The 24,624-nt window shown below is 43.9% G+C and overlaps 2 protein-coding genes across 2 annotated transcripts; one reads left to right on the top strand and one right to left on the bottom strand.

The window, feature by feature from the left end:
* The first annotated feature begins 2,774 nt into the window (after positions 1-2,774).
* LOC147332094 (uncharacterized) lies at positions 2,775-5,822 on the top strand. Its single transcript, XM_086290562.1, has 2 exons — positions 2,775-4,471; positions 5,239-5,822. Exons 1-2 carry the CDS (start codon positions 4,417-4,419, stop codon positions 5,790-5,792), a joined length of 609 nt encoding a protein of 202 aa, XP_086146688.1. The 5' UTR covers positions 2,775-4,416; the 3' UTR covers positions 5,793-5,822.
* Positions 5,823-13,241: 7,419 nt separating this feature from the next.
* Positions 13,242-14,851, bottom strand: LOC147332093 (uncharacterized). Its single transcript, XM_086290561.1, has 2 exons — positions 14,593-14,851; positions 13,242-13,825 (listed from the first exon to the last, which is right to left on the bottom strand). The coding sequence occupies exons 1-2, from the start codon at positions 14,645-14,647 to the stop codon at positions 13,272-13,274; spliced, it is 609 nt and encodes a 202-aa protein (XP_086146687.1). The 5' UTR covers positions 14,648-14,851; the 3' UTR covers positions 13,242-13,271.
* Positions 14,852-24,624: the final 9,773 nt, after the last annotated feature.

Here is a 24,624-nt window from a genome sequence, read left to right as displayed (position 1 = left end):
TGGGCCGCGCTATGAATTCTGCGATATGGTTTTTCAACTTTGTTGTCCGGGTGGAAAATCTGGAGAAAGGTGGGATTCTCCCGGAAAAATCGGGAGGGTTGGCATGTATGGTTGTGGCAACATGACTAACCTTGTCAAACACCTCAGAGTAAATCATATCACAAAATATGACGAGCGTATGTTGAGGCGAACTGAAGAGGAGGAGAGGGACAGGTGCTGCTAGGGTGAGAGTCTCTCACGGAGTCCTTTAGTCCTCCAGGCAGGCAAGGTGTTCAAATAGCGCACAACTTTAGTTTTTTTATTTCTATATGATGAACTCTGCATTATTAAGTGATAAGAAGAAGGTATTCTGATGTCCTGTAATCATTATGACGCTATAATTTGAGATACAATAAATAAAATCCGTTTTGTACAAAGTATCGGTATCGGATCAGTATCGTCGATACCACCCTGAATATTACTTGGTATCGGATCGGAAAGGAAATCAGTGGTATCGCACATCACTACAAAATACATGTTGTGGATACTTATAAAGCAGTGGGGTACACGCCCCCCCGTGACATTAGTCACCGTTAATCGTACATTTTTAATAGCTATAAGCAGACATAGAACTTCTCTTTTCGATAACACCTTCCATACAAGGTAATAAACTTCAAGCCCTCAGGGTCTCTGAGGCTAATTATTGACTCTGATCGTCTGTTACCAAGTAGAATAAAATATAGTAAGACATCAAATGAGTTAAGGCCTCAGGCCGGATACATTCCTAGATTATATGTATTATATGTACTGTAAGCATGCATTGCAGTTATCCTTTTATGCACTAAGCCAGACAGAGCTTGAGACCCTCTGTAGACTAATGCAACAACTCTGAATGAGCACAAATATTTATGCAATGTGTATAAAATACTTCTGGCTGTACCTGTAATAAAAGTAAACATAATAAAAGGATCCTCAAATGCAATATCAATACTGTAAGAAATATTATTAAATGAAATAATGCTGTAAAGAATGTTATTAATGCAATTATAATGATACAGATTATATGGCAGCAATGAAAGAATTTCTGTATCTCCACATTCCCTCTTTTGACATTCCAAAAGAAATGTCACCACACCTCGTGTTGTATCACTCCTCAGCCCACTCTATGGCATCTAAGTTCCTCAATGGACACTGGAACACCGGAACGACCGCTCCGGGGTCCCTACGCTTCCCATTGGGACACGAACCAAAAGGGTGCTTTGCCCACAATAATAATACAACCCACTTCTTGTCCATGTTCTAATTAATGTGCTCGGGTCACTCACATTATTCGTGGTTCTTCCGGTGGGTGTGACGGCACACCAAGTAGGATCGATTTCTCCCACCTGGTACTTTACATTATCTTTAGAAAACTTGAAACATGTATAGTTATCTTGTTTTGGCATAAATGAATTGGCATTCTCTGCTTGCCCTATCGTGTTTGGTGCCGAGATTATTAGTTTATCAGTTAGATTTGTCATTGAGTTTTTAAGTGCGACTCAGGCTTTGGGGTAAACTAAGTGTACCCTAATTACCCCAAACGAATCTGTTCCTGACACGTCCACCCCGATTACCAGATAGAATACGCCTCCCGGGCTCTCGGCTTTAGGCAGTATATTCCATGGACCTAAGAAGATGGTGACAGGGTTATGAAAAACAGAATAAACCCTTTGAATTACTATTCCTTGCAGCTATTCAAAATACCAGCTACTGTGTGTGCAAACCTGGTAAAGACCTATAGTAAACGTTTGACCTCTGTTATTGCCAACAAAGGTTGTGTTACAAAGTATTGAGTTGTATTTTTGTTATTGACCAAATACTTATTTTCCACCCTGATTTACGAATAAATTCTTTACAAATCCTACCATGTGGATTCATGGATTTTTTTTTTCACATTCTGTTTCTCACAGTTGAAGTGTACCTCTGGTGCAAATTACTGACCTCTGTCATCATTTTAGGTGGGGGAACTTGCACAATCGGTGGCTGACTAAATACTTTTTTGCCCCACTGTATACGCCGTTCAATAGCTGACCTTAATCAGAGAATGATCAAAGCTCATGTAGAAACAAATGAACAAAAGATTTTCTCCTTCATTTCTGTCAAACAAAGCTGTATGACACGTTTCCAGCTGTTAGTATCATGGTTGCTAGGCAACCTGGGCAGCGCAACGGAGGCTAGACCATCCCATTTCACAAGCCTCGCACTTCCGGCCTTAGCGGTCTTTGAGTATGCGGCCCTTGAGGATCGTTGAGGCTGCGTACTTTAAGGCTGCAGACCCTGAATTGGGATACAGCCTCTATGTTGCAGGGCGCATTTTGTGAATCGGTCGGAAGCGGATGCCAGTCCAGCACAGCACTTCCTGAGACAATAGTTGCTAAAACGGGATTGGTGAAAAGTAGAGCTGGGCGATAGAACGATAACGATATGTATCGCGATATAACTTTTACTCGATAGAGAAATTAAGCTATCGCGATAGACCTCGCCGCTCTTGTCCTCTTGAAAAAAAAAAAAAAAAAAAAAGGTCAGCCAATCCAAATCAAGTAGCGCAGAGCCGAACCAATCACAGCCGCAGTGTCACGTCGCGTCACTTGTTACGTACAGCACAAGTGCCAAGCCGCACGTGTGTTTGTTTGGGAAGCAGCCAGCGGGTAATGGAGGAAATGAGTGTGCCGACTAGAAAAATCAACCGAGCGTGACCGAAGAGAAAACAAATGATGGTTCCAATGCCGGAGAGATTGTCGAACAGAAGAGCCATAGAAGTTCCGTAGTGTGAAGGTATTTCGGCTATTTCAAGTCTGACAAAAAACAGAGTAGCGTGCACTGTAAATTGTGCCGAAAGCAAGTCTGGAAATACAATAAACTGGTGCATGCGTCACACTGCGCGCCACGTTATTGTTTCGGTGAAATGAATTTCTACAATACTGTTACTGTTAATTCTACTCTCTGCAGTGTTTAAATGCTTACATATACACACAGTTACTGTCCGTCCACACATACGACTCGGTTCTGCTTCTATGCCCCAGCTTTGTTTACTTTTTCCCACCGAGGCTTCTAGACTTCTGATTGGCCAACATTTCTGCACGGTTAGGAATCTAGCGCCACCTGCTGCTTTGGCATGTTCATAGCAGCGTTTTCCTTCATTTCTGCCTTTATGTGTGGACGGGATTATTTTCTAAAACGAAAACGGAAAATCTCCGTTTTCAAAAATACCCGTGTACGTGTGGACGTAGCCTCAGTCTCTGACTGGAAGCGCTAATTCGTCATTCGGCTTTTGTCAGACTAAAGTAACTGTTAAAACTGTTTGAAAAGCTAAGCTATACAACAAGGAGAGATTGAGAATTTCCTTTTAGTTCTCAGTTTATTTGATATTGACAAAAGTTAGTCAGTTTTTTCTGTTCTTCTGTAAAACAAACTAAGATTTATTTTTAGAATTAATATTTTGTTTCTAAGTGGAATTGACAATTTAGTCTGTTTCGTTTGTTCTATTTTGAAACTTAAACGCTTTAGCGGCTGCCTTTTGTGTAGTTTGCAATATTTGCCTTTATTTATCTGAAAAAGTCTCATGTTCCTTAAGTACATCTACCCTGTTGAACTTATTATGGGAAATAAATATTTAAAAACAAGCTTCTGATTATTTCACATTTTACTTGTGAGCAACGGCACATTTAAATCTTACAAATATAGTTATTTGGCTCATATCGTGATAGATATCGTTATCGCCTGAAATGAAAAAAACATATCGTGATATGAAAAAATCTCATATCGCCCAGCTCTAGTGAAAAGACTAAAGCGCGAGGTGTCAGGTAAAGGTGATGAGTGTCTCAGCACATACAACAGGATAGAATTAAATTATGTTAAAGGATCCACCAGCTCATTCACGTTTGATTTGTGTGACGTCATTAAGTGTGCAGGAGCTAGTAGCAGCTGGAGAGCATATGATGTGTGGGTCTGAAATCACCCTATGATATGCTCCAGTCATGTTTATTGGAGCCCCTCCTGGGGCAAACACATCCATACATACACAGCAGGTCAGTGGTGCTCCTGGGAAAATGTGGTAGGTTGGACAGGAGTAGGATGGCAGTCACATGTCCCGGAAGGCCTGAGTAGTAATACGATGGCACCTATCCAAGATGGCGGCCAACCAAGCCGGTTTGACAACCGGTTTGACCGGTTTCGTGTGTGTGTGCGCATGCGCGTTCAGGTGTTCTTACCCTCTGGGTGGGAACGACTCCTCCTAGTGGGATGTGCTAGGTTGTATGGGTATAAAAGTGATCCTTTCACATTCTAAGAGCATCACCGCCACGGTCTGAGGAGCACCGACACATCGCGCTAAGGATCCCCGACGCATCGACCTAGAGCACCGACACATCGCGCTAAGGATCCCCGACGCATCGACCTATGGAGCTCGGAATGACACCCAGCCAGGACATCGCCCATGCCACAGGCACTCTAGGTATGTCTTCAGGAGTATGCAGTCGGGGTCCTCAACGTAAAAAGCAACGCTGTGGAAACGCCGCAGATGGAACTGTATTTAAGTTAGAATATCGAGGCGTCGAAGGGTATGTGTATTCCATTAAATATACCGAAGGGACAGTTGTGCTTAGTGTAGATTGTGGTGAGGGATTGTTTTGGGGGGAAGCCCAAGTCATGTCTACTAAAAACTGGAAGCTCTTCCGCACCGTAGTGTGTGCGGACCTGGACAATGTGGGTTTCCCAGAGCTGCTGTATGTTTCCCAGTGGAACACTGCATCAGGCCCTGAGCTTTACAGGGTTGAGGCTGATCGTTTCAATCGCAACCCCGACGACTTTATTTTTCTCAGTGTATGTGATGACAGGGATAGTCTTATTGCTTCCAGAGGGCTTGAAAACTGGAGGTTAAATCCATACCCTCTAAACCTCGAAGAGCGCACAAGATGGTTTAAGGACTTGTTTTTTATACAGTGGTGCGACTGGAGAGGTTTGTCGCGTCTGTTTAGCCAGATTGATGACGCGATCAAGAGGGACAGACTCAACACTGCGTACGAGAGTATTAGAAAGCGCCTTGTTTTTGACGATCTGGCGAGTTGTCCGAAGACTGGTTTGCCTGGTACCCTGTGTAAACCTAAAATCATAAGACCTTCCGACAGCTAAACAATAAACTGGTAGGTTTAATGTGCGGGTGTGTGGGGTTGAGTGTGTATCTATGTGACAAATTAAGAGCTTGTGGTTTTCATTTTACAGAGAATGACACGCCCTCGTGGGACCTGTTGGAGTCACCATCAACAGAGCTGCTAATCCCGACCCCCCAGACTCCACCACCCTCACCACAATGCTCGCAGGACCCCCTCATATCAGACCTGTGGGATGAAACTGTAATCGACATCAAACTCGCAACTCTCCACCTGTTAATGTTGGCTTTGAATGAGTTTATACAAGAGACATGTTACGGATGCCAAACAGGCCACCCCAGTCAGGTGCAACACAGCTGCTTGCAGGAATTGTCTGAGTATTTCTTCGACACCTACTATGATGATGTGATGATAAGGCTCCAGACTGACCGATTCATCCCTGCCATCCGGCTGTTTGTACGCTCATCCACTGCAGATGGGTCTGGAACACAAATCCGCAGAGTTGCAGAACACATCATGTGTGAACTGAGATCAGAGCGATATACAGTATGCGCCATTAATGACAACATTGGGCACCTGCTAGATGCAAGTACTTGCGCCCGCCGTGTTAAACCAGCCATGCTCCGCATGATTGGAAACTACTGGGCTGGGTTACATCTGGTTTAATGTGGGGTGTCCAAGTATCCATTGTCTGTGATTGTGTCTTTGTGAAAATTTAATAAAAAGACTTGTTAACATCAACATCATAGTCATTTGTGGTTTGTAAATCATGGAAAGCACATTGCATAAAATATATCATGATCCAGCCCATCCTGCGGGGTTAGCCAGTTTAAATAAGCTACGTATAGCGGCAGGGGAGGCATCAGGTGTAACACCTCCACTATCTCAGGTCAAACATTATTTAGAACAAGACGACACCTACACACTCCATAAACCTGCGAGGATCCATTTCCCCAGAAATAGAGTATTGGTGACAGGGGTCGACAAACAGTTTCAAGCCGATCTGGTTGACATGTGTGAATATGTGACAGATAATGATAACGTGAGATATCTGCTAACATGTATAGATGTATTCTCAAAATACGCATGGGTTAGATGCCTAACAAACAAGACAGGGTCTGTTGTATCAGCTGCTTTTGAGGATATACTTAGTGAGGGTAGGATCCCTGTGAAACTACAAACAGATGAAGGCAAAGAGTTTTATAATGCAACCTTTAAACAGCTAATGAAGCAATATAATATCAAGCATTTCTCAACAGCTAGCGAGGTTAAATGCAGTATTGTCGAGAGATTCAATCGTAGCTTCAAGGGTAGAATGTGGAAGTACTTAACATCAGCCAACTCCCGGAGATATGTAGATATCATACCAGATCTCACACAAGCATATAACAATGCTTATCACAGATCTATCCAAATGGCTCCGGCAGAGGTGAATAAGGATAATGAGAAGTCGGTCTTCAACGCGCTGTACAAAACGAGGCCTCAGAGGGAACTGCGCTTTAAATTTAATATCGGTGACACTGTACGAATATCAAAACTGAGAGGAAAGTTTCGAAAAGGATACGAGCAGACCTACACCGATGAGATTTTCACAGTCAAGGAACGTATAGGGAGACAGCCCCCAGTGTACAGACTAGTGGATTTAGCAGGAGAGGTATTGAAAGGGTCATTTTATGAGCCTGAGATACAACGTGTGGTTGTTGATGAAAACAAAACATTTAAAATTGAAAACATATTGGCTAGAAAAAAAGTGGGTCGGAAAAAGCAGGTGCTAGTGAAATGGCTAGGATGGCCCAACAGCTTTAATTCGTGGATTCCAGAAAAAGACATCGTTGAGGCGTAATTAACTCAGATGACGCAGCTCTACACACATTCATTCAACACTGAGCATAGACTGAGAAAGCATGAATAAAAAGAACAACAATGCAGGCTTCTATGTAAGCCTCTTCTCGAATGCTTCATCACATGTTTACCCGGGTAATAAGATATCTAATTTTAGAACAAAGCTAGCAAAACCTATTGTTTTGGATCAGCCATATGAGGTCGCTGTTATAGAGATACAGTACCCACGCATATGGCGGACTTTTCCACAATCAGATTCGGAAGTGGAAATTCATGACCCCGTCAAAGACGGAACCATAGCCGTAACCATGATCGAACTGTCTGTGGGCCATTATGCATCTGTGGAACAGATAATAAAAGAATTTAATTTTAAATGTCAACAGCACCAAGCCACTGGAGACATTAAAATGCAGTACAACGCCGTTAGTAACCATGCCTGTGTTATGGGGCCTAGGGGAACTATTCTCACATTTAGAGGGAGACTGGCGGAAATCCTAGGATTCAAAACAGGAGAACCGTTTGCACTTCATTATAAAAACACATATGCCCCGCACCCCGCAGACATATACGGGGGAAAATATAACATCTTTATTTATTCAGATATCGTTGATTACCAGCTTGTGGGTGACGCCCACGCGAGGCTATTAAGAGCTATAAATATTACAGACGATGACCGCCGGTTGCCTATTCTACAATTTGACAGCCCACACTACACACCTGTGTCAAAGACATTAATCGACGACATAGAAATTGATTTGAAAGACGATCGAAATCAACACATACCCTTTTTATACGGCAAAGTGTTTGTCAAGTTACACTTCCGACCGATAACACAGCATTTTTGAAAAAAAAGGATGGCCGTCTACAACTCTGATGACTCAAAATATGTAAAATACTACTTATCACAGGCTGGTGGAGAGCTCGGAGGGTATGTTGGGACCAGTACACAATATGGGACAGGTCTGGGTGGGTTGTTCCGTAGCTTGTTTAGATTTGCAGTACCGCTGTTTAAAAAAGGAGTCAGCATAGTCAAACCACACCTAAAAACAGCCGCATCGGGCATAGTGTCTGATGTCATAACCAACATAACCAGACCCTCAACCACTAAGCAGGACGGTAACGGCTTGTATGTGTATACGCCCAAACCATCTAAGACCCCACCCCCAGGGCAGCCGTTGTCTAAAAAGCGTAAAACCACAAAACCTAGCAGGAGAGCCACCAAACGGACACCGTCACGCAGAGTGAAAAGACCCAGAACCAGTCGTTCAAAAACTGCAGCGCTTGACATATTCTAAATGGCACTGTTACACAGTCATTCTGGAGAATGTGTAAAAACAGAGCTCGATCTTTTTACTGTCCCATACACACAGACTAGCACTGAGAAAAGTACATTTATTGAAATCCCACCTGTATCTGCAATCACTGATGGAGGGCCGATCGAGTTTTACATCTCATCGTCGGGTGAAGATTACCTGGATCTAAATGACTCATATATCTACACACGGGTGAGAATCACAAACGCTGATGGCTCAAACCTGGCTAGGGACGCTAATGTAGGATTTATTAATTATCCTGGATGCAGCATATTTAGTCAAGTCGATATTAATTTGGGAGACCGGCTCATTAGTCAATCATCCAATACATATCCATACAGAGGTGTGATAGAATGTCTTATCAATTATAATAAGGACACTTTAGACACACAGTTCAGCACCGGGTTATTCTGTAAGGATACAGCATCACACATGAATGACACATCTATAGAAGGAGAGAACCAGGGTCTGATGACCAGAGGTGGCTACACAGCAAATAGTAGTATTGTTGAATTGATTGCACCAGTACATGCAGACCTGTTTTTTCAAGAAAAACTGTTACTTAATGGAATCGACCTGTCGCTGAAATTTGTGCGCTCTAAAGACGAATTTGCTCTCATGACAGCGGATGCCAATGCATACAGAGTTAAAATTGTCTCAGCCAGTCTCTTTGTCAAGAAAGTTAGTGTATCACCTAGCGTCAGACTTGCACACAGCAAGGCATTGCACCATGCAAACGCAAAATACACGGTAGACAGAGTATCTTTAAAGACCTTCTCCATACCTGCAGGGGCTAGAATATCAACAAATGACAATTTATTTATGGGTAGGATACCTAAATTTGTCATCATTGCATTCATAGACAATGAAGCATACACAGGCTCCTACCAGCGTAATCCATTTCATTTTGAAAACTGCGATATAGAATTTATGTCTTTATATGCTGATAGTCAGGCTTATCCTGCTAAACCATTCCAGCCAAATTTCCAGAGAAAACACTATATCAGAGAATTTTACCAGCTGATACAAACCACAGGAAGACATTTAAAGGACAGATCGTTGGCCATAACACGTGACGACTTTGGTAACGGCTACACTTTATTCTGTTTCAATCTGGAAGCTGACGAAGGACATTCAGGAAATGTGTGTTTTTATTGATAATGCTGCCGACCGCGGCTGATAGTTCTATAGTGTTCATGACCGTTTTTGTCTCAATAGTAGTCCAAGAGCACTTGTCTCATGTTAGATATTTCAATGACTGAATCAAATACAGAATAACACAAGAGGTTCACTGTACGGGGTAGTGGATTTCTGAAACGGGTTTCCAATCTCACGTTCCCAGTTTTAATTAACGACACATTCCCTGAATGTCCTTCGTCAGCTTCCAGATTGAAACAGAATAAAGTGTAGCCGTTACCAAAGTCGTCACGTGTTATGGCCAACGATCTGTCCTTTAAATGTCTTCCTGTGGTTTGTATCAGCTGGTAAAATTCTCTGATATAGTGTTTTCTCTGGAAATTTGGCTGGAATGGTTTAGCAGGATAAGCCTGACTATCAGCATATAAAGACATAAATTCTATATCGCAGTTTTCAAAATGAAATGGATTACGCTGGTAGGAGCCTGTGTATGCTTCATTGTCTATGAATGCAATGATGACAAATTTAGGTATCCTACCCATAAATAAATTGTCATTTGTTGATATTCTAGCCCCTGCAGGTATGGAGAAGGTCTTTAAAGATACTCTGTCTACCGTGTATTTTGCGTTTGCATGGTGCAATGCCTTGCTGTGTGCAAGTCTGACGCTAGGTGATACACTAACTTTCTTGACAAAGAGACTGGCTGAGACAATTTTAACTCTGTATGCATTGGCATCCGCTGTCATGAGAGCAAATTCGTCTTTAGAGCGCACAAATTTCAGCGACAGGTCGATTCCATTAAGTAACAGTTTTTCTTGAAAAAACAGGTCTGCATGTACTGGTGCAATCAATTCAACAATACTACTATTTGCTGTGTAGCCACCTCTGGTCATCAGACCCTGGTTCTCTCCTTCTATAGATGTGTCATTCATGTGTGATGCTGTATCCTTACAGAATAACCCGGTGCTGAACTGTGTGTCTAAAGTGTCCTTATTATAATTGATAAGACATTCTATCACACCTCTGTATGGATATGTATTGGATGATTGACTAATGAGCCGGTCTCCCAAATTAATATCGACTTGACTAAATATGCTGCATCCAGGATAATTAATAAATCCTACATTAGCGTCCCTAGCCAGGTTTGAGCCATCAGCGTTTGTGATTCTCACCCGTGTGTAGATATATGAGTCATTTAGATCCAGGTAATCTTCACCCGACGATGAGATGTAAAACTCGATCGGCCCTCCATCAGTGATTGCAGATACAGGTGGGATTTCAATAAATGTACTTTTCTCAGTGCTAGTCTGTGTGTATGGGACAGTAAAAAGATCGAGCTCTGTTTTTACACATTCTCCAGAATGACTGTGTAACAGTGCCATTTAGAATATGTCAAGCGCTGCAGTTTTTGAACGACTGGTTCTGGGTCTTTTCACTCTGCGTGACGGTGTCCGTTTGGTGGCTCTCCTGCTAGGTTTTGTGGTTTTACGCTTTTTAGACAACGGCTGCCCTGGGGGTGGGGTCTTAGATGGTTTGGGCGTATACACATACAAGCCGTTACCGTCCTGCTTAGTGGTTGAGGGTCTGGTTATGTTGGTTATGACATCAGACACTATGCCCGATGCGGCTGTTTTTAGGTGTGGTTTGACTATGCTGACTCCTTTTTTAAACAGCGGTACTGCAAATCTAAACAAGCTACGGAACAACCCACCCAGACCTGTCCCATATTGTGTACTGGTCCCAACATACCCTCCGAGCTCTCCACCAGCCTGTGATAAGTAGTATTTTACATATTTTGAGTCATCAGAGTTGTAGACGGCCATCCTTTTTTTTCAAAAATGCTGTGTTATCGGTCGGAAGTGTAACTTGACAAACACTTTGCCGTATAAAAAGGGTATGTGTTGATTTCGATCGTCTTTCAAATCAATTTCTATGTCGTCGATTAATGTCTTTGACACAGGTGTGTAGTGTGGGCTGTCAAATTGTAGAATAGGCAACCGGCGGTCATCGTCTGTAATATTTATAGCTCTTAATAGCCTCGCGTGGGCGTCACCCACAAGCTGGTAATCAACGATATCTGAATAAATAAAGATGTTATATTTTCCCCCGTATATGTCTGCGGGGTGCGGGGCATATGTGTTTTTATAATGAAGTGCAAACGGTTCTCCTGTTTTGAATCCTAGGATTTCCGCCAGTCTCCCTCTAAATGTGAGAATAGTCCCCCTAGGCCCCATAACACAGGCATGGTTACTAACGGCGTTGTACTGCATTTTAATGTCTCCAGTGGCTTGGTGCTGTTGACATTTAAAATTAAATTCTTTTATTATCTGTTCCACAGATGCATAATGGCCCACAGACAGTTCGATCATGGTTACGGCTATGGTTCCGTCTTTGACGGGGTCATGAATTTCCACTTCCGAATCTGATTGTGGAAAAGTCCGCCATATGCGTGGGTACTGTATCTCTATAACAGCGACCTCATATGGCTGATCCAAAACAATAGGTTTTGCTAGCTTTGTTCTAAAATTAGATATCTTATTACCCGGGTAAACATGTGATGAAGCATTCGAGAAGAGGCTTACATAGAAGCCTGCATTGTTGTTCTTTTTATTCATGCTTTCTCAGTCTATGCTCAGTGTTGAATGAATGTGTGTAGAGCTGCGTCATCTGAGTTAATTACGCCTCAACGATGTCTTTTTCTGGAATCCACGAATTAAAGCTGTTGGGCCATCCTAGCCATTTCACTAGCACCTGCTTTTTCCGACCCACTTTTTTTCTAGCCAATATGTTTTCAATTTTAAATGTTTTGTTTTCATCAACAACCACACGTTGTATCTCAGGCTCATAAAATGACCCTTTCAATACCTCTCCTGCTAAATCCACTAGTCTGTACACTGGGGGCTGTCTCCCTATACGTTCCTTGACTGTGAAAATCTCATCGGTGTAGGTCTGCTCGTATCCTTTTCGAAACTTTCCTCTCAGTTTTGATATTCGTACAGTGTCACCGATATTAAATTTAAAGCGCAGTTCCCTCTGAGGCCTCGTTTTGTACAGCGCGTTGAAGACCGACTTCTCATTATCCTTATTCACCTCTGCCGGAGCCATTTGGATAGATCTGTGATAAGCATTGTTATATGCTTGTGTGAGATCTGGTATGATATCTACATATCTCCGGGAGTTGGCTGATGTTAAGTACTTCCACATTCTACCCTTGAAGCTACGATTGAATCTCTCGACAATACTGCATTTAACCTCGCTAGCTGTTGAGAAATGCTTGATATTATATTGCTTCATTAGCTGTTTAAAGGTTGCATTATAAAACTCTTTGCCTTCATCTGTTTGTAGTTTCACAGGGATCCTACCCTCACTAAGTATATCCTCAAAAGCAGCTGATACAACAGACCCTGTCTTGTTTGTTAGGCATCTAACCCATGCGTATTTTGAGAATACATCTATACATGTTAGCAGATATCTCACATTATCATTATCTGTCACATATTCACACATGTCAACCAGATCGGCTTGAAACTGTTTGTCGACCCCTGTCACCAATACTCTATTTCTGGGGAAATGGATCCTCGCAGGTTTATGGAGTGTGTAGGTGTCGTCTTGTTCTAAATAATGTTTGACCTGAGATAGTGGAGGTGTTACACCTGATGCCTCCCCTGCCGCTATACGTAGCTTATTTAAACTGGCTAACCCCGCAGGATGGGCTGGATCATGATATATTTTATGCAATGTGCTTTCCATGATTTACAAACCACAAATGACTATGATGTTGATGTTAACAAGTCTTTTTATTAAATTTTCACAAAGACACAATCACAGACAATGGATACTTGGACACCCCACATTAAACCAGATGTAACCCAGCCCAGTAGTTTCCAATCATGCGGAGCATGGCTGGTTTAACACGGCGGGCGCAAGTACTTGCATCTAGCAGGTGCCCAATGTTGTCATTAATGGCGCATACTGTATATCGCTCTGATCTCAGTTCACACATGATGTGTTCTGCAACTCTGCGGATTTGTGTTCCAGACCCATCTGCAGTGGATGAGCGTACAAACAGCCGGATGGCAGGGATGAATCGGTCAGTCTGGAGCCTTATCATCACATCATCATAGTAGGTGTCGAAGAAATACTCAGACAATTCCTGCAAGCAGCTGTGTTGCACCTGACTGGGGTGGCCTGTTTGGCATCCGTAACATGTCTCTTGTATAAACTCATTCAAAGCCAACATTAACAGGTGGAGAGTTGCGAGTTTGATGTCGATTACAGTTTCATCCCACAGGTCTGATATGAGGGGGTCCTGCGAGCATTGTGGTGAGGGTGGTGGAGTCTGGGGGGTCGGGATTAGCAGCTCTGTTGATGGTGACTCCAACAGGTCCCACGAGGGCGTGTCATTCTCTGTAAAATGAAAACCACAAGCTCTTAATTTGTCACATAGATACACACTCAACCCCACACACCCGCACATTAAACCTACCAGTTTATTGTTTAGCTGTCGGAAGGTCTTATGATTTTAGGTTTACACAGGGTACCAGGCAAACCAGTCTTCGGACAACTCGCCAGATCGTCAAAAACAAGGCGCTTTCTAATACTCTCGTACGCAGTGTTGAGTCTGTCCCTCTTGATCGCGTCATCAATCTGGCTAAACAGACGCGACAAACCTCTCCAGTCGCACCACTGTATAAAAAACAAGTCCTTAAACCATCTTGTGCGCTCTTCGAGGTTTAGAGGGTATGGATTTAACCTCCAGTTTTCAAGCCCTCTGGAAGCAATAAGACTATCCCTGTCATCACATACACTGAGAAAAATAAAGTCGTCGGGGTTGCGATTGAAACGATCAGCCTCAACCCTGTAAAGCTCAGGGCCTGATGCAGTGTTCCACTGGGAAACATACAGCAGCTCTGGGAAACCCACATTGTCCAGGTCCGCACACACTACGGTGCGGAAGAGCTTCCAGTTTTTAGTAGACATGACTTGGGCTTCCCCCCAAAACAATCCCTCACCACAATCTACACTAAGCACAACTGTCCCTTCGGTATATTTAATGGCATACACATACCCTTCGACGCCTCGATATTCTAACTTAAATACAGTTCCATCTGCGGCGTTTCCACAGCGTTGCTTTTTACGTTGAGGACCCCGACTGCATACTCCTGAAGACATACCTAGAGTGCCTGTGGCATGGGCGATGTCCTGGCTGGGTGTCATTCCGAGCTCCATAGGTCGATGCGTCGGGGATCCTTAGCGCGATGTGTCGGTGCTCTAGGTCGATGCGTCGGGGATCCTTAGCGCGATGTGTCGGTGCTCCTCAGACCGTGGCGGTGATGCTCTTAGAATGTGAAAGGATCACTTTTATACCCATACAACCTAGCACATCCCACTAGGAGGAGTCGTTCCCACCCAGAGGGTAAGAACACCTGAACGCGCATGCGCACACACACACGAAACTGGTCAAATCGGTTGTCAAACCGGTCAAACCGGTTGTCAAACCGGTTTGGTTGGCCGCCATCTTGGACTAGTGCCATCGTATTACTGAACGCGCATGCGCACACGCACGAAACCGGTCAAACCGGTTTGGTTGGCCGCCATCTTGGATAGGTGCCATCGTATTACTGAACGCGCATGCGCACACGCACGAAACCGGTCAAACCGGTTGTCAAACCGGCTTGGTTGGCCGCCATCTTGGATAGGTGCCATCGTATTACTACTCAGGCCTTCCGGGACATGTGACTGCCATCCTACTCCTGTCCAACCTACCACATTTTCCCAGGAGCACCACTGACCTGCTGTGTATGTATGGATGTGTTTGCCCCAGGAGGGGCTCCAATAAACATGACTGGAGCATATCATAGGGTGATTTCAGACCCACACATCATATGCTCTCCAGCTGCTACTAGCTCCTGCACACTTAATGACGTCACACAAATCAAACGTGAATGAGCTGGTGGATCCTTTAACATAATTTAATTCTATCCTGTTGTATGTGCTGAGACACTCATCACCTTTACCTGACACCTCGCGCTTTAGTCTTTTCACTAGAGCTGGGCGATATGAGATTTTTTCATATCACAATATGTTTTTTTCATTTCAGGCGATAACGATATCTATCACGATATGAGCCAAATAACTATATTTGTAAGATTTAAATGTGCCGTTGCTCACAAGTAAAATGTGAAATAATCAGAAGCTTGTTTTTAAATATTTATTTCCCATAATAAGTTCAACAGGGTAGATGTACTTAAGGAACATGAGACTTTTTCAGATAAATAAAGGCAAATATTGCAAACTACACAAAAGGCAGCCGCTAAAGCGTTTAAGTTTCAAAATAGAACAAACGAAACAGACTAAATTGTCAATTCCACTTAGAAACAAAATATTAATTCTAAAAATAAATCTTAGTTTGTTTTACAGAAGAACAGAAAAAACTGACTAATTTTTGTCAATATCAAATAAACTGAGAACTAAAAGGAAATTCTCAATCTCTCCTTGTTGTATAGCTTAGCTTTTCAAACAGTTTTAACAGTTACTTTAGTCTGACAAAAGCCGAATGACGAATTAGCGCTTCCAGTCAGAGACTGAGGCTACGTCCACACGTACACGGGTATTTTTGAAAACGGAGATTTTCCGTTTTCGTTTTAGAAAATAATCCCGTCCACACATAAAGGCAGAAATGAAGGAAAACGCTGCTATGAACATGCCAAAGCAGCAGGTGGCGCTAGATTCCTAACCGTGAAGAAATGTTGGCCAATCAGAAGTCTAGAAGCCTCGGTGGGAAAAAGTAAACAAAGCTGGGGCATAGAAGCAGAACCGAGTCGTATGTGTGGAGGGACAGTAACTGTGTGTATATGTAAGCATTTAAACACTGCAGAGAGTAGAATTAACAGTAACAGTATTGTAGAAATTCATTTCACCGAAACAATAACGTGGCGCGCAGTGTGACGCATGCACCAGTTTATTGTATTTCCAGACTTGCTTTCGGCACAATTTACAGTGCACGCTACTCTGTTTTTTGTCAGACTTGAAATAGCCGAAATACCTTCACACTACGGAATTTCTATGGCTCTTCCGTTCGACAATCTCTCCGGCGTTGGAACCATTATCTGTTTTCTCTTCGGTCACGCTCGGTTGATTTTTCTAGTCGGCACACTCATTTCCTCCATTACGCGCTGGCTCCATTACCTGCTGGCTGCTTCCCAAACAAACACACGTGCGGCTTGGCACTTGTGCTGTACGTAACAAGTGACGCGACGTGACACTGCGGCTGTGATTGGTTCGGCTCTGCGCTACTTGATTTGGATTGGCTGACCTTTTTTTTTTTTTTTTTTTTTCAAGAGGACAAGAGCGGCGAGGTCTATCGCGATAGCTTAATTTCTCTATCGAGTAAAAGTTATATCGCGATACATATCGTTATCGTTCTATCGCCCAGCTCTACTTTTCACCAATCCCGTTTTAGCAACTATTGTCTCAGGAAGTGCTGTGCTGGACTGGCATCCGCTTCCGACCGATTCACAAAATGCGCCCTGCAACATAGAGGCTGTATCCCAATTCAGGGTCTGCAGCCTTAAAGTACGCAGCCTCAACGATCCTCAAGGGCCGCATACTCAAAGACCGCTAAGGCCGGAAGTGCGAGGCTTGTGAAATGGGATGGTCTAGCCTCCGTTGCGCTGCCCAGGTTGCCTAGCAACCATGATACTAACAGCTGGAAACGTGTCATACAGCTTTGTTTGACAGAAATGAAGGAGAAAATCTTTTGTTCATTTGTTTCTACATGAGCTTTGATCATTCTCTGATTAAGGTCAGCTATTGAACGGCGTATACAGTGGGGCAAAAAAGTATTTAGTCAGCCACCGATTGTGCAAGTTCCCCCACCTAAAATGATGACAGAGGTCAGTAATTTGCACCAGAGGTACACTTCAACTGTGAGAAACAGAATGTGAAAAAAAAATCCATGAATCCACATGGTAGGATTTGTAAAGAATTTATTCGTAAATCAGGGTGGAAAATAAGTATTTGGTCAATAACAAAAATACAACTCAATACTTTGTAACACAACCTTTGTTGGCAATAACAGAGGTCAAACGTTTACTATAGGTCTTTACCAGGTTTGCACACACAGTAGCTGGTATTTTGGCCCATTCCTCCATGCAGATCTTCTCGAGAGCAGTGATGTTTTGGGGCTGTCGCCGAGCAACACGGACTTTCAACTCCCGCCACAGATTTTCTATGGGGTTGAGGTCTGGAGACTGGCTAGGCCACTCCAGGACTTTCAAATGCTTCTCACGGAGCCACTCCTTTGTTGCCCGGGCGGTGTGTTTTGGATCATTGTCATGTTGGAAGACCCAGCCTCGTTTCATCTTCAAAGTTCTCACTGATGGAAGGAGGTTTTGGCTCAAAATCTCACGATACATGGCCCCATTCATTCTGTCCTTAACACGGATCAGTCGTCCTGTCCCCTTGGCAGAAAAACAGCCCCATAGCATGATGTTTCCACCCCCATGCTTCACAGTAGGTATGGTGTTCTTGGGATGCAACTCATAATTCGTCTTCCTCCAAACACGACGAGTTGAGTTTATACCAAAAAGTTCTACTTTGGTTTCATCTGACCACATGACATTCTCCCAATCCTCTGCTGTATCATCCATGTGCTCTCTGGCAAACTTCAGACGGGCCTGGACATGCACTGGCTTCAGCAGCGGAACACGTCTGGCACTGCGGGATTTGATTCCCTGCCGTTGTAGTGTGTTACTGATGGTGACCTTTGTTACTTTGGTCCCAGCTCTCTGCAGGTCATTCACCAGGTCCCCCCGTGTGGTTCTGGGATCTTTGCTCACCGTTCTCATGATCATTTTGACCCCACGGGATGAGATCTTGCGTGGAGCCCCAGATCGAGGGAGATTATCAGTGGTCTTGTATGTCTTCCATTTTCTGATGATTGCTCCCACAGTTGATTTTTTCACACCAAGCTGCTTGCCTATTGTAGATTCACTCTTCCCAGTCTGGTGCAGGTCTACAATACTTTTCCTGGTGTCCTTCGAAAGCTCTTTGGTCTTGGCCATGGCGGAGTTTGGAGTCTGACTGTTTGAGGCTGTGGACAGGTGTCTTTTATACAGATGATGAGTTCAAACAGGTGCCATTCATACAGGTAACAAGGGGGGACAGAAAAGCTTCTTACAGAAGACGTTACAGGTCTGTGAGAGCCAGAGATTTTCCTTGTTTGAGGTGACCAAATACTTATTTTCCACCCTGATTTACTAATAAATTCTTTACAAATCCTACCATGTGGATTCATGGATTTTTTTTTCACATTCTGTCTCTCACAGTTGAAGTGTACCTCTGGTGCAAATTACTGACCTCTGTCATCATTTTAAGTGGGGGAACTTGCACAATCGGTGGCTGACTAAATACTTTTTTGCCCCACTGTATTTTAAAGTAAAGGCTTTAAAACCAAGTTAGTACAAACGTCACTAATGTCACATAACTTTGCCGACATGTGGCCAACAGTAATGTTTTAATGCTCTTCGTTATTAAACATTTGCACATAAATAAGTGACATAATATTGAGTACTCACTTAAAGTTTACTCTTCGGGCACCCCCATCTGTCGTTTTTTTCCCCGGCAAAATTATCCACACCCACCGCCGCGCTATGCATTCTGGGATATGTTGGGCCACAAAGTCTACACTGCCACAGCCTTAAAATTCAGGGAAATGAAGGACGCATTTAAGGGCCGCATTTCGAGCAGCCTTCGAATTGGGACAGCCTTCGGCGCGCCGCTGTGACGTAATCGGCCTTGAAATGCGTACTTTAAGGCTGCAGACCCTGAATTGGGATACAGCCAGACAGACCTAATATTTAAGAATCCACACATTTCACTGTTTTAATCTTTGGTTCAGATGTGGATTCTGTATTGTTTGTTCTTTGTGATTGTTTATGTTTAAGTTGTTTATTTCTGGCTTTTAGTTTGTTTTTTTCTGTTTGGGAGCTGACATAGTCTCTATGGATAAGGGTTTTTTGCCACGGGAGAAAAGCTCCAGAGAGGCGTGTTCCATGTTAAAAGCTAAAATATAACAAAAGAGATTTTGCTCAATTTCAATTGCCCAACGCTATCTCTCCCCTCAACGGGTTGTATGTTTTCAATGTTTCCTAATTCTTTTGTCATCAAAATATCAAACAAATAAATCAAGCTGTGAGACAGCACCTTGCGTTTACGCCGGGCTGTGAGCTGCCCTAAATCTACTTCCTACACCTTCACTCCTTCTAGTTCTTTCAATTTGTTACCGCTCCTTTTGGTGGCGCGGCAACCTTCTGCGATGCTCTTCTTCTTTCTTCGGCCTTCCAGGTGGACTACTGGTCGGCCCGTTGCACAGGTGAGAGGGTTTATTCTGCCTCTGTTTGTTGACACCTGTGTTCTTTGAAGACGAGTTTTCCTCTACCAAGCTCTCGTGTGCGGGTGCACACTGCGACCAGTGGTACCAGGTGTCGCCTTTCTCTTTCAGTTGAACTGCTGTAGTCATTCTGGCAATGACCTCGTAAGGACCCGTCCAGCGTGGTTCCTTCCACTTTCGTTTGAGCACCTTTGCCTCCGGGGTTGCCCTGTCCACAGCGTGTACTCCAGATGTGACCTGTTTTGTGAAACTGGAGATTCTCGCCACCCCTGTGGTCGCTGTGGTACTGGAATGTTCTCCTGTAAAGGATAGAAAACAAAAAGCCTCTCTCTGCTACACCTCACTAATCTACTGTGTTCATCTAATATTCCCTTAATTATTCAAAGTTGGTTCAAAATATTATGTTCTGGGCTCTATCCTTTATATTAACTTTACTTAATCTCAATGCTCTTTATGTGTGTAAAGAGTTTATCTTCTAAACAGGATTCAGTTCATTTTAATCCTTCAACTTAAACATGAAAATAACAATTTCTGCCTCAGTTTTACCATATCTAAATTATCAAACACCCCAAAACGTGTGAAACCTGCTGTGAGGACAATTAAAGTGTGGCCAGAGGGGACAGACGCAGTGCTCCAGGACAGATTTAAAAACACAGACTGGAATATGTTCACCCACACAGACCTGGACCAGTACGCCTCATCTGTACTGGATTACACCTCCGAAACCACAGACAGTGTCACCACCCAGAAACGGATCACCATGTACCCCAACCAGAAGCCTTGGATGAACCGGGATGTTCGTCTCCTCCTGAAGGCCCGCAACACTGCCTTTAGGTCAGGAGATGCACACGCCTACAGTACAGCCAGGGCTAATCTAAAGAAGAGCATCAAAAAAGCCAAACACCATTACAAAAAGAAGGTAGAAGAACACTTCTCCAACTCCAACCCCCGACGCATGTGGCAAGGACTCCAGACCATCACAGACTACAGGACTACCAAACCCTCCCCCACATCCTCTGATGTCTCCTTCCTCAACGAGCTCAACAACTTTTATGCTCGTTTTGAGCGAGGGAACCCCACAACCACAACCAAAGCAGACGTGACGCCAGACCACCAACCTCTGACTCTCTCCCCCACCGATGTAGGAGCGGTGCTGAGCAGGATCAATGTCCACAAGGCTGCAGGTCCTGATGGCATCCCCGGGCGTGTTCTCAGAGCGTGTTCTGGGGAGCTTACAGGAGTGCTGACAGACATATTCAACCTGTCCTTGGCCCACGCTGTGGTACCGGCCTGCTTCAAATCCACCTCCATCGTCCCGATACCCAAAAACTCCAACCCATCTTGCCTCAATGACTACTACTCACCCCCATCATCACTAAGTGCTTAGAGCAGCTGGTCCTAGCACACTTCAAATCTTGTCTCCCCCCACCCTGGACCCCCACCAATTCGCATACCGCCAGAACAGGAGCACAGAGGATGCAGTCTCCATCGCACTGCACTCTGTCCTCTCACACCTGGACAATAACAACACCTACGCCAGAATGCTGTTTATAGACTTCAGTTCAGCGTTCAATACAATCCACCCCTCACAACTCATCAGGAAACTGACAGACCTGGGCATCAGTTCCCTCATCTGCAAATGGTTACTGGACTTCCTGACCAACCGCCCCCAACATGTCCGGCTGGATAACCGCTGCTCATCTACAATCACAATGAACACCGGTGTACCACAAGGCTGTGTGATGAGCCCTTTCCTCTACTCCCTCTTCACCCACGACTGCAGACCTGCTGATGGTTCCAACACCATCATTAAGTTTGCAGATGACACCACGGTGATTGGCCTCATCAGTGACAACGATGAGGCCACCTACAGGGAGGAGGTGGATTGTCTGGCTGAGTGGTGCGACAGAAACAACCTGCTGCTTAACACCGAGAAGACCAAGGAGCTCATCGGAGGAATGCTGACCCACATCCACCCATCCACATTAAGGGGACGGCTGTGGAGCGTGTGAGCAGCTTCAAGTTCCTGGGAGTCCACATCTCCGAGGATCTCACCTGGACGACCAACTGCTCCAAGCTGGTCAAGAAGGCTCACCAGTAGGGATGGGTATCGTTTAGGTTTTATCCGATACCGGTGCCAAATTGGTACTTTTGAAATGGTGCCGGTGCTCAAACGGTGCTCAAACCGGTGCTTAAAGAATGGAGAACACAAAATTGGTCCAAAAACCTCTCATGTTCAGCTGTTTTTTTGTAAAAAGATAACAATGTTAGCCTTTTCTGCAGCTATGGGGCATATATGGTATCACTCTTGGCTGGAAGCAGTGCTTAAACAATGGAAAAAACACAAACTTTGTCCAAAACCTCTCATGTTTAACTGTTTTCCACTTTTTCTTTGGTCATTTTTGCCTTTTTGGCCAGGGTGAAGGGAGTATCTGCCATCAAACAAGAAGACAGCTGCATGTAGCTATGATGATATTTGCTAGTTCACCTTACATGCATTAATGTAATAACATGGTTAGCCTACTCAACGTAAATTACACACGAACAACAATAAGCTACTCACGCAGAGAAGAACGGCTGCTGCTGCCATCATCATCCGTCATCATTTCTGCTACACTGGCAGGGCTAGGGGCCAGGACTCTATTCTTCGTGTTTTTGGGGAATGTTGCATAACAGGCAACCAACCTGCAGTAGATGTGCTCGGTGTGAGGTCTCGCAGCAAGCTATCATACGGCGCATTTCTAGGCTTTTAAAAAAAACGCTATGCGTCGCCAGGTGTTTCATCGGATTCGAGGTGTTACCTCCTTTGACAGTATCACAGTATCAGCTTAAAGCACTTGTTGCAGGCTGCTGAGTTTGCATATTTTGCTGTGAAGTACAGCTAGACTTTTGACCGCTTCGCCTTAGGCATTTTTAATCTGTAGCTCTGCTCTAAAAGAACGTACGTACCTGGACCCGCCTACTATCCTCGGAAACATAAAATGATTGGCTAGAAGTGTATCACAGCTCAGGAAAAAAAAGCACCGAAATAAAGCACCGAAATGTGCGCTGCTTTTCGGTCTGGTTACTACCGTTTATGTCAGAACCACACCGGTACCCATCCCTACTCACCAGCGCCTCTTCTTCTTGAGGACTCTGAGGAAGAACCACCTGTCCTCAGACATCCTGGTGAACTTCTATCGCTGCACCATCGAGAGCATCCTGACCAACTGTATAACAGTCTGGTACGGGAACTGCTCTACCTCGGACCGGAAGGCGTTGCAGAGGGTCGTGAAAACTGCCCAGCGCATCGCCGGAGCACCACTTCCTGCCATAAAAGACATCTACAGGAAGCGGTGTCTGAAAAGGGCTGGGAAAAATCATCAAACACCCCAGTCACCCATCACATGGACTCTTCACCCTCCTGCACTCTGGGAGGCGCTACAGGAGCCTCCGGACTAAGACCACCAGGTACCGGAACAGCTTCTTCCCCACAGCTGTCAGACTCCTGAACTCTGCCTCCTGACATCTGACCCACGTTAACACATGGACTGAACATACACACACCCACAATGGACAACTGTACCCTCAAACACACAATAATAACATGGACTGAACCACCACTCACAACCACTAGCACTTTATATAGCCTCTGTAGAAATCTGAAATCTGGAAAGCCCACCTTATGTTTGTTCTCCCGAAAAATTTCAGCGCTGTTATTCACTGTTGCAGGCCTGCTTAGAACAAAAATGAGAAAAAAGAGAGCTGATTATTAGCTCATCAAAGCACAAAACAAAATCACCTGACAGGTTTTCTCTAAGTGCACTGTTACAAAAATAATGGGCCCCTCTCAGACATGTCCATGGTTAATCAAACTCCCTCTATTAAAACAACAAGAACATCCAAAGCAAACTGACCGAATCAATCCATCACTACAACAACAACCTCAAAAATCTTAAACACAGAACATTTTGCCACAAGTTCTTCAAGGTCCTGACACTCCGAAGTCAACTGATATAATTTCACCTGCTCAATACACAGAAAGTCTTGTTAAACGCCACACAGTCACAGTGTCTCCTCCAGTGCAAGCTTCACTCACACAGTCAGACAGGAAACCCAAGTTTCTCTTTTTCTTTTCCTGTCCCGAGTCATTCAACTACTTTGCACACTGAGTCATCTCTCAAGAAGTTGCCGTGACAAGAGAAATACATGTTCAAACATTACCACCTTATTAAATTATTTTCTTTCTTTCTACAGTGATCACTGGTTTTGATCGAGAGCACTCCTAAGTCACTCTTTTAAAACTACTTTAATCACTGTTTTCTTTTTCCATAACTAACTCCCTTGTCATATAACTTCTTTTGAGTTATTCCTCAGCTTCAAACTCAAGTGTATTTTATTAAACATTCACACCATTTTATCACTCATACTAGTAGCAAGCTGATCTTCACTGCGTATGTTTGTGTTCCAAGCCAGGTTTAATCAATGTCTATGCATTAATCATCATGCGCTTGTCTTGTCTTTGTAAGGTTAATGCATTTTCTGTTTGTGTGTGTGAGTTCATATATGTTTCTTTTTGCAGTGTTTTAGACTCCTTCACAATTTTCCCTTTAAACAGTCAGTTTTTTCCTTCCCAAATTTGCTAACCCAAATTCTGATTTCCCACCTTAAATAACAGCATTCCTTGTCCTCAGCCAGAAGTTAGGGCCCACTTGTCAGGTTTATGGAGACATGGTGCTGTGAACAATTCAACCAGAAAGAGAGGGAGTGTTTTCTCTGTGAATGTGTGTGTGAATGGGTGGATGACAGGTTGTGTAAAGCGCTTTGGGGTCCT

This window comes from Aulonocara sp. 'chitande type north' Nkhata Bay, linkage group LG4, assembly GCF_057382095.1.
Source record: "Aulonocara sp. 'chitande type north' Nkhata Bay isolate Kocher_YH1m ecotype deep benthic linkage group LG4, A_spYH_male_GT1.1, whole genome shotgun sequence".
In the NCBI taxonomy this organism is placed as follows: domain Eukaryota; kingdom Metazoa; phylum Chordata; class Actinopteri; order Cichliformes; family Cichlidae; genus Aulonocara; species Aulonocara sp. 'chitande type north' Nkhata Bay.
This window is presented reverse-complemented; position numbering and strand designations above follow the sequence as displayed.